Source organism: Capra hircus, chromosome 12 (assembly GCF_001704415.2).
Source record: "Capra hircus breed San Clemente chromosome 12, ASM170441v1, whole genome shotgun sequence".
NCBI classification, from domain to species: domain Eukaryota; kingdom Metazoa; phylum Chordata; class Mammalia; order Artiodactyla; family Bovidae; genus Capra; species Capra hircus.
The window spans coordinates 54,595,622-54,606,192 of record NC_030819.1 but is presented as its reverse complement, the minus strand read 5'-3'; the positions used below and the strand labels follow the sequence as shown (position 1 = coordinate 54,606,192).

The 10,571-nt window shown below is 56.2% G+C and overlaps 1 protein-coding gene across 1 annotated transcript; it reads right to left on the bottom strand.

The window, feature by feature from the left end:
* PDX1 (pancreatic and duodenal homeobox 1) lies at positions 2,162-7,266 on the bottom strand. The gene is made up of 2 exons (XM_018056330.1): positions 6,786-7,266; positions 2,162-2,641 (listed from the first exon to the last, which is right to left on the bottom strand). Exons 1-2 carry the CDS (start codon positions 7,192-7,194, stop codon positions 2,196-2,198), a joined length of 855 nt encoding a protein of 284 aa, XP_017911819.1. The 5' UTR covers positions 7,195-7,266; the 3' UTR covers positions 2,162-2,195.

The window sequence follows — 10,571 nt, the reverse complement described above, 5'->3', positions numbered from 1 at the left end:
AGTATTAGCTCCCCCGGTGTCCGGCGAAGGCAGCTGCCGGGTCAGGGATGCTGCGGGCAGTCTAACTGTACTTACGAGGCGGGGCGGCGTCAAACTAGGACGCACGCAGTAAAGGTCAGTGGGTACGTGACCAAGAGGAGATCTGTCGAAGGAGAAAGGCTGTGGGGACAAGCAAAGAACTGCAGCCGCAGTTCCCCAGAAAACGACCGCGGTTGTAAAACAACTATTTTACAGGGATAACTATTTTCTAGATACTGAATTAAGCGCGTTGCTTGTGTTCTTTGATGTAAACTTCACAGCTCTGTGAGGTGCGTCCACGTTTCAGATGAGGAAGCCCAGGAACGGGGAAGTGGAGTCATTTTATCAGAGTCACAGGCGGTGTTTGAGGGACCCCAGGTCTGAACCCAGAGGTGCTGGACTCCCGAGCCCAGGCAGGTGCACAGAGGCTGCAGGGTGAGGGCACTGGCTGCCTTGTGAGGTGTCTCACTGATGAGGAAGAGCTCCTTTCTGATCCACAGAACCTGCTTCTCTTTGGACATTGTGACTCGATTTCTCTCAGAAAAACAAAAAACAACCCAAGGACAACAAAACAGCAAAACAAGCAGAGGCAAAAACCACCAACGAAACAAACCTTTCGTCTTTTTGCTAAAGAAAATACCATCGACTCTTGGGCGCGAGTCCGTGTCTCAGGACCGACTGGTGGGAACGCTTGGGAGGCACCTTCAGGCACACAGCTGGGCCAGCCGCCTGTCCAAGGGTCGTGGGGAGGACGGGGTGTCTGGAGGTCGGGAGCCCACAGAACTGTGGCCTGTGTGCCCCCAACACAAGCCTCCTGGCCCCCCGGGCTCCAGGGGTGGAGACTCATCCCGACTGCCAGCTCTGGGCGTTTCTCTGAGGGCCTGGGTGCCAGCGGTGCAGGGAGGCAGCTCTGACACTGTACCTATTCATGGACAGCCCCCCATCTCCAAACCCCCCATCTCTTGTGCCTAAGAAATTAATTCATCTTCAGAAGTGACTCCTAATTTTAAAATAAAACAAATCTGAAAATCCACCCACTGATAGGCTTTCTCAACCTCATAACCCAAAGGTGATGTCTTAATTACTGACTTTTCCCTGGGTAGTGCCAGACAAAATATGCTGTTTTAATTTTTTTTTAATGAACTGGAATCATTGCTCCACAAAACGGGTTTGATACAAAGCGAGGGGAATCAGTCTTGATCTCTTTCCAATTATCTGTATTTATTCATCGTTTCCCACAAACATCACTTGAACACAAGACCCAGACCCTGAAACAACCAACTGACCTGGAAACCAAAGACCTGTTTGTAAAGAACTGTGAGGTAATTTAAAAACTTTAAATAAAAATAGCCATTTCCACGCCCCCCCACCCCAAGCTTCCCAACCACATAAGGATGTGGAAATCACGCTCGATAGTTTCCAAGGTGAGTCAGGCCCCCCTGCTTACCTCCGCAGTCTTCCCTGCCAGGAGACCAGGAACTAAACGCACACCCACATATCTCTGGCAGCAATTGATCAGGGGGCCTCTTTCTCCCCCAAACCTCCAGGTCCCTCCCACCTCACCAACGGGGCGGGGTGAACGTTGGAACAATGGGGTTACCCCTACCCCTAGCCCTGCTGCTGCCCAGTGACCCCTGCAAGGCGGTCCCTTCTTCAGAGAAAAGAAGTGGAGGCCGAAGGATGTGCAGTGAGGTGTCTGGTTCTGCTGGAAAGATTGAAAGAGAAGAGGAGGAAGAGGAATTATTCTATTCCACGAGCATCCATTTCACTAGGTCTTTGAAACCTCGGATGTTTCCTTTCAGTTATTTCTACAGTAAAGGCAGAGAGACCTTTAGAGTAAAAATGGCTCTGTTTCCGGGCGGATGAAGGGGCTCCAGCCGGCTCGCCTGCTTGTGTTGGGGCAAGGTTCCTATCTGTATAGTTTTTATGGTCTTTTTGAAGAGTTGGCTTCTCTAAAAAGAGGTTCAACAGCCCAGACGTTGCCAGTCCCAGCAGTTTCACACGAAGGGCCCCGGACTTTACAGAGAACGTCTCTTCTCCACGGGGAGGGGGACAGCTTCTCCCCACGGCTTCCCAGTGGGCACGGGCGCCTCACAGCCCCCGGGTTATCCCCTGCAGCCTGGGCCGGTGGTCACGCCCGGGGTCCTGGGTCCGCTCCTCCCGCCTGGGCGAGTCTCTCACCGAGATTCTTGCGGTCGCAGGGGCGCGACACTGGAAGGCTGCGGCGATGCGCTAAGGCCTGGCGGCAGGCGGCCCTCCCGGGCGGCGGCGGGGCCCGCGGGCGGCACGGCACCGCCGGGGGGCGGCGGGGGCGGCAGCGCCAGCAGCTCCTCGCCGGAGGTCACCGCGCAGTCCTGCTCGGGCTCCGCGTCCCCGCCGCCCGCCGCCGGGGGGCCGCAGCTGCGCTTCTTGTCCTCCTCCTTCTTCCACTTCATGCGGCGGTTTTGGAACCAGATCTTAATGTGCCTCTCGGTCAAGTTCAGCATGACGGCCAGCTCCACGCGGCGCGGCCTGGAGATGTACTTGTTGAATAGGAACTCCTTCTCCAGCTCCAGCAGCTGCGCGCGGGTGTAGGCGGTGCGTGTCCGCTTGTTCTCCTCCGGCTCTGCTGCGTAGGCACCGCCTGCGGGCGACACCGCACGTGAATTTGGCCCCCACCCCCACCCCCCGGCTCCTCCCGCCTGCTCCCACCCTTGCAGCTCGATCCTTCGGCTCTGGCCCTTTCCCAGCCGCTCTGGCCGCTGAGGTCCAACCATCTATCCATGAGTACAGTCTGGGGCTCAAAGGCCTTCCCCAGTAAGGCTGTCTTTTCTTGGAGGTCCTTTATCTGCCCGTGGCTCTAACAACCAGTGGTTCTAGAATCACGCTATTGGGTTGATGCTGATTAAAACGCACATAGTGAAAAAGTGGAAGTGTTAGTGGCAGAGTGCTGTCCCACAGACAGGCTACTGTCCCACAGATTGTAGCCCGCCAGGCTGCTCTATTCATGGAGTTTCCCAGGTAAGAATACTGGAGTGGGTTGCCGTTCCCTTCTCCAAGGGATCTTCCCTTCCCGACCCAAGGATCAAACCCGGGTCTCCCGCACTGAAGGCAGATTCTTTACTGTCTGAGCTCCCAGGGAACCCCAAAATGCACATAATAAGAATCTAAACCAACTGGATTCTACAAAGGCAAAAAATGTCTTTAAATAAGGACTTAAAACTTTTCTGATGACGACTTGTAGTAAGAAATGTATTTCAAATCATCACTCAGTTCACACACTGATATAAACTGACATATAAAATATCTAGGGCACTAAACCAAACTTTACCACATATGATGCTGTCTAATTTTCCCTATGGCTTACTGGCTTGTGCTTAGTCGTGTCCGACTCTGTGTGACCCCATGGCCTGGGGCCCACCAGTTTCCTCTGTCCATGAGGATTCTCCAGGTAAGAATACTGGAGTGGGTTGCCATGCCCTCCTCCAGGGGATCTTCCCAACCCAGAGATCAAACCCAGGTCTCCCACATTGTGGGCATATTCTGGAGTTCACTAGTTCATTAAAAAATAATAATAAAAAGAGGTCTCAACACAGTAAATTAATTTCACCAACAAATGGATGCAACCTTCAGTTGGAAAGACCTTGAGCTAATAAGAATCCGGAGGTTATGACATGTATTGTTGTATCTCATATCATATATCTCTCTATAGAGTTATGTTGTTGTGATCAGCACCAACTCAAGAGCTGGTAGATTCTCTGCAACTGTCGTTCTGACCTCAGCTGGGTCCCTGCCCTGGACCAGAAGGGAAGCCATTCTGAGCCCGAGGGACGGTCACTGTCAGCCCCAGCCTCTGCATCCAGGGCCTGAAATACTGGCAGAGATGAGAGGAGAGGTTCCCTGAGAGGGGAGGCTCAGGCCTGACCCCCCTACCGGGGAGCTGGGTACCCCATTGGGGAGGTGTTAGTGGTGGGTGGTAGAGGAACCCAGGCCAAAGAAGTAACAGCCAGGCCCAGCCCAGTGGATTAGTGCCGCTCGCCGAGGCTGCAAGCCTCCAGGCCCTAATATTTTCCTTTCTGGATGAGACACCAGCTGCGCCCGGGCTGTGGACTCTGGGGCAGTTGGTTCCCCCAGAACACCAGGAACAGGTCAAAATCATCGTTTCCTTCGTAGAGCAGACATTTCTCCTATGCCTGTATGCTAGAGTTGAAAAGCTAGTGTGTGTGTTTGCTAGGAGGGTTAACCACCCTGCACAACCCGCTGGGGTTTTCCCCCAGACTGAAAGGGGGTGCCCAGAAGCCAAGGCGGAGGCTCAGGTCTGAGTCAGTGGAGTCCTGTTTGTTGGGGACATCTCAGAATCTTAACACTTCAAGCCTTTCTTGGTTTTCGAGAGAAATGAGGGAGCCATTTTGATGTATGGCAGAGACCAGCACAATATTGTAAAGCAATTATTCTCCAATTAAAAAATATTTTTAAAGAAGAACATCTAAAAAGTTCCTTCAGAGTCCGTAAATTCAACCTGCAATCTTGCAGGGTTGGCCCATTTTCACCAGCCTCACCACAGTGCTCTGAGAGGCTCCGAAGCAAGGGCCCACTAACTCAGGGGCCCTGGTGCAGGATGGGCTTCCCGCAGTGGCTCCACAATAAAGAATCGCCTGCCAGTGATGAGGGGTCGATCCCTGGGTTGGGAGAATACCCTGCGGGAGGACATGGCCACCCACTCCAGTATTCTTGCCTGGAGAATCCCACAGACAGAGGAGCCTGCGGGCTACAGCCCATGGGGTTGCAGAGTTGGATACGACTGAGTGAGTGAACGTGAAGGTGTTGGATGGAGGCTGCTGGTCGTCAGAAAAGGGAAGAGGTCAGTTTGTACCTTTCTCTGACACATGGAGGGGTGGGGTGGTATTTAGGGGCAAGCCCACCAGTGAGGTGGATGTAGTTCATTTTTTAGGTTGAGGGTTTTGGAAGTTCATATTGTTATGAATAATCATACCCGATTGATCTGTGAATAAAAACCCTTCGGGTCACTTCTTCCTCCCCAGGGGCGTGAAGCCCCTCTAGGAGCGGCCAGGCAAGGGTCACAGACCTTGAATTTGGGTTCCTTCAGAGTTTCCAGGGAGGACTGAGCTGGTGCAGCAGCATTCTGGCTGGAGGAAGGCCCTCCCCCAGGTTGGAGGGCCCACTGGCACAGGTCTCTCTGACCCTGGTCCTCCAATCCAGGAATGTCACCTCTCCAGAGCTCCCCCCATCACCCCTGCTGCTATCTTTCCTTCAGGTTTTACACTGTGGCCCCTTCTGTCCACAGGAGTCCAGGAGGTGGGGAAGTTACCCCACCTCAGAAAGTCTTTTTCAGAACCTCCCTCGAATTTTTCCTGAGGAAGCTGAGGAGGAGGACCAGGAATTGGAGAAACGCGTCCCCAGTGCGCCAGGCGGCTCCTGGACCTCCCGTCCAGGTCCAGGCTCGCCGGCCTCCCGCCTCCCAAGAACCTTGTATTTCCCAAGGCTCCGAGGCCTTTGGCGGCAACTTCGCAAGGGCAGGATAAGGGTCTGTCCCGGGTTTGGTTGGTGCGGGGGGAAGATCGCAGCCTGAGTTTGGTCTCTGTCCTGCCTCAGGACTTGCCTGAGACCCCACGGAACCTTCGGGAGAAAGGCTGAGAGAGGCGAGCCCCGGGGACCCTGGGCAAGCCCGGATCCCCCAAAGACCCGCCTGGCTTCGCCAGCTCACAGTCAAGCAGGCCAGTCAGGCCGGGCAGACTACGGGCCGAGGATTCCCGGGGTGGGGGCACCTGCAGCCTCGCCCCTAGACTCTTGACTGTTAGCTGGGAGGAGGAGAAAAGTCCATGGCTTGCAGAGCAGGTGAGCCTGGAAGGGGCTTCCGCACTGAAGCGGTCACGCGGTGCCTGCGGTGCAGGCCGCGCTGCCGGAACTCGCCGCCAGATCGGGCCTGGAAAGGACCTAGGGGCGGCTCCGGGCCGACTTTCCGGTACTGGCCAGCGCGAGGGACCTCCCGAGCCGCCTGTGCCAGGAGGGCATCTCCCTCCTCAAACTGCCTTGCTGGGAAGCAGCCTGTGTTCAAAAGTGAGCTTCCCCATGCCTCTCCATCGGGGGTGAGTGGCCAGTCCCCGGCCTTGCGGTGAGCCCCCTCCCGGCACAGCCCCGGCCTCTGGATACCTATGCACGCCTGGCTATCGTTTTCTTTCCTTGCTTCTCTCCACCTACTAGGTGTCCCTGAGATGGTCTGGCTTGCTTCACAGAAGCCGCTAGTAAGGGGGTGGGGGGGTGTGGAATTCAGAGCGAGAAGGAAGCCGGGGCTCTGAAGCCGGGGTCCGGAGCATCCCAGAGCCCCGCTCGGTTCCCTCGACGACACTCAGGAGTCCTGGGCTGGGGTGGGGGTGGGGGTGGGGGTGGGGGTGGGGGCGGGGGTGGGGGTGGGGGTCGGGGGCCGCTGGAGGAGGATTGGAAGGTCCGAAGCCTTGAACTCGGCCAGACCTAGGCTGTTGGGAAGCGCGGGCTCCTGGAGTTCAGCGGACAGGGGAGGAAGGGGTTTAAACTCCCAGGAAGAGCGCTGAGTAGAAAGGCCGCTCCAGATTGAGCCAGGAAAAACAACAAAAACACTCTTCTGTGCGATATGGCCTTGTTAGCTCTCCTATGGTTTAGTGCGACTCTAGGTTATCCGGGGTTGGGGGCTGGGGTCACAGACCGAGAGAGGGTCCTGGGAATCGCTTGGAGAGAGGGGCAGTCGAACGGAGAGCGGGGTGAGGACAGAGCGGCTGGGGGGCCAGACTCACCTGCCCACTGGCCTTTCCACGCATGAGCCTTCGTAGACTTCATCCACGGGAAAGGCAGCTGGACGCGGCCGGGCTCTTCCAGGGCGCCCGGCTCCGCTCCATCCTGGAAGGGCCCGGCTGGCGGGTGGGCGAGCGCGAGCTGAGCCGGGAGGTGGTGGTGGAGGTGCGCCATCGCGGGGTCGTCGGCGAGCGGAGGCACCTCGTATGGGGAGATGTCCGGGGGGCTGCCCTGCTCCAGCGCGCCCAGGGCTCCGGGGAACGGCGGCGGCGGCGGCGGCGGCGGGGGCTGGCGGCCCATGTACAGGCACGCAGGGGGGCTGGCGCTGAAGTCTGGCGCCGGGCCCCGCTGGAACGCGCAGGGGTCCTTGTACAGCTGCGTGGCCGCGTAGTACTGCTCCTCGCGGTTCATGGCTGCCGCCTGGGCTTGGGGACCCAGGAGAACGAGCTGGGGCCGGGGACTTGGAGCCGCGCGGCGCTGGCACTCCCGGCGCCACCCCTGCAGCTTTGACAGCTCGGCGCGGCTCGCGGAGGGCACCCGGGGCCGGCGGGACGGGCGGGCGGCCGCCGCGCCATAGGCTCCGCTGTGCCCCACGTGGCTCTGCCTGAGGCCATTATTGGCCTGGCCGGCGGCCTTAAGAAGCCAGATCCGGGTCCCCACGAGCCCCCTGAAGTTTCCGTTTCTCCCTCGGCTCGGTTTCCTGCACACACTTTAAAGAACAGTGCCAAAGTGGGGCCGGAATGAACATTCAATGTGGGGCAGGAACTTCTATTCGTTTATAGAAATATATTTCATCACCAACAGTCTTTTTCCTTGTATGTTTCATACTGTACATATTAGTTCATTGATATAATTTACAAGTATATACATATATGTAGGTTGTAAACAGACTTTAAAAATATTGTTAGGGAATATGGTCCCAAAAAATGCACAGACCTCAGCCCTGCAGGTCAGAAGCCGTTGGTTCTATTTTGGCTGTGCAATTTGTACACGCTCATGAGTGATGTCAGTGAGGTTACACATAAAGATCCAGGATTCGCAGTGTGTTTTTGCCTATGGTTGTGCTCTGGGGATTTCTGGAGTGTAAACTATAACTTCAGAAGCATTCAAAATGGCTTAAAAAACTTTAGTTGAAAGGCACTATTAATTTTTGATTTGGGGGAACTGAGGCTCATTTGGTCAACTCAGAATGCAGGTTCCTACTGGGGCAAGGGGGAAACGAAGTTGCAGCCCCTCTCGTGTCTGGCTGGGGGAGGGGGCTGGCACCCTGTTTCCAGATCTGCTAGGCCCCCAGGAATCCCGAGACCTGGCGGGAGTTGGGCGGCTGCACAGAGTCGACTCCTGGGTCGGGATGGAGACAAGGTACACCCGGGAGGGGAGTGCTCAGAGCACTCCGGGGTCCTCGCTGAATAGAGACGCTTTTGCGAAACCAGTGGTGCTCACGGACTATCTCGAGGTCGCATTGGCACCAAACCTTGGACCCACGCCACCGACCCCTTCGCCCTGGGCATTCTGAGCGTCCTGAAGAAATGAACGCAGTCTTCCAACCCCCAGGCGGGTTTTAGAAACCCTGGACCCCTTTGCAGAGAAGCCTGGGCAAGAGAGAGCATGGACCACCAAGGAACCAGCAAGAGAAAATCACTGCACTGACTTTCCTAAACTGCAGACTGCGTCGAATCCTTTACCACGTTTGACCAGATTTTAACAGACTGGTGGAAAACACACTGCTTAGGCAGTGCGTGCGCTACCCCGAAATATGCCTCGTTTTCATTAAAGAGCAAAACCTAGTTAGGGATCTGAACTTCTCTGCAGATTCCTTCTGCGGTGAGATGTTGGTGCGGGCGTCATCTGTGCTGGGATGAGTAAGCGCTGGGCACCGAGGGGTCTGCCCGAGGGTGGGCACGCGCGCCGCTCCGGGGCCCTCCGAGCGCCCCTCTCACCGAAGCGGCGTCTGAGAGCGGCGGGCGGCGGGGGGCAGTTCTGGCGATTTCTTCAGGGAAAAGGGCCACCTGCAGTCCGAGGGAGCCGGTGAGCGAAAGGCCGTGGGACCTGCGCCCCTAATCTCTCCGCGCCCCCGTCAATGAGTCCATTGTTCCCGGCGTCCGCGGAGGACCCGCTATCGCCGGCCGCGAGCGACCACATCGATCCGGAGGGCAGGGCCGGAGGGGTGACCGGGCCGCCGCGTGTTGACCCTCGGAGATAATCGGCTCGGTCGCCGCGGGTTGACTTGGCGACGTGGTTATGAGCAGACTGCAGCACCGCTTGGGACAAAGATCGGGCACCTTTCCCCTCCCCCTCCTCCTCTCGCTCGCCCCTCCGCAGCCCCCCTACTCCGCACGGCAGCCCCCGCCTCCCTCTCAGCTGCAGCCCGCCTCCCCCGGCCCTTTCCCTCTACCCCTCTCCCCTCCCCAACGTGTTTACTTTGCACTTCTCGTCTAATTGCACATTTCTGTAAATTGGTCTCCATTTCGATGCTTCATTTGCTCCCATTTAATATTTTTGCTCGGTCCTGCAGAAAGGAAAGGGGCACTCAGCAGAAAGCCAACCCGCTCCCTGCGCTCGCTGGCAGAATCCGGGAATCCGGGGGGCCAGGACCACCGCCACCAAAGGTGGAGAGGGGGCGGTGGAGGGGGCTGAAGGTGGGCCGCCCGCACCTTCCCGCTCCCACAGTAAGCGTTTTCTGCTGCTGCTGCTGCTGGTGGCTGCCCAAAGAAGCGGCCCGGGAACCCGAGGTCAGACGGCCGTTTGTTGTTGTTATTAGGTGGGACAAGGTAAGAAGATTTGGGGATCGCCTGATTATCAGGCTTATACAGATCCTCGCCAGCGAGCTGGGTGGTGCGTTGTGTTTCTTCTGTGGACGGGGCTCAGGGTGTCATAAAAGCGCCAAGTCCATTAAAGGTGAAATGCATTTCCGCTCTCACTCCCGCTGACGCCCGCGCCCCTTTCGCCTCCCACAGCCCCGGCAGCGATACCGAGCCATTAGGCGAGCGCCTTCTCGAGCCATTTAGCAGCAGCTCTTATGGATAAATAAACAGAAAAGGCTGTAAACCAATTAAAGTGTGGACAGTGAAAAAGTCGTTTATTAGCAGGACGTCCTGATGGCTGATACTGGCGGTCCTTGCCTGCCCTCTCCCCCACTTCCCGAGGCCCGGCTCGCGAACGGAGGTCACCTTGTCCTTCCATCAGCGACCGAGTCTTCCTCGCTGTTTTCACAAGCGTGCCAAAGGATGAATTTGGTTTGGCGATGAGAATTTTTAAGCCATTGAATTCCATTATAAAGAGAAAACAATATATGGTCATCATCTAGCTCCGAGGGTGCGTTTGTGATGTATTTGTGTGCAATTTAATTTGTTAGATTGTATTCTTTATAGTTAACTTGCTATTAAATGATACCCGGAGGTGAAGCACCAAAGCAAAGGATGTCCTCTATGAGATGAGGACATTCCTTCCATAACGTACCTTGATTTTGGGTAGATGACTCCGTGTTTTTTCCCCCAGGTCCATTATCCTTCCTTCCTACCCCGGAGTTTCCTTGGACTCTGGTACCCAGGTCTGAGAGGGGCCAAGGAAAACTTAACTCCTTCAGGAAAAAGGACCCCAGACTCTGAATCAAAGGCTTTCCATTGGTGGCTAGGGCAAAACAATTAAGCATAATTCAGTGGAGAGTTGAAATTATTTTCCAGATAATTCAGTCAGTTTACCGCTAAATATCTAGTAAAATGTTAGTTGTTCAGTCGTGTCTGACTCTCTGCGACCCCATGGACTGTAGCCCACCAGGCTCCTCTGTC

What these genes read in the sequence shown, in the direction of transcription:
- PDX1 (XM_018056330.1), bottom strand. Translation starts at nt 7,194, where the DNA reads ATGAACCGCGAGGAGCAGTACTACGCGGCCACGCAGCTGTACAAGGAC. An exon ending in GTGGAAAGGCCAGTGGGCAG is followed by an intron (nt 2,642 to 6,785) that starts GTGAGTCTGGCC and finishes TGTCGCCCGCAG; the next exon opens with GCGGTGCCTACGCAGCAGAG.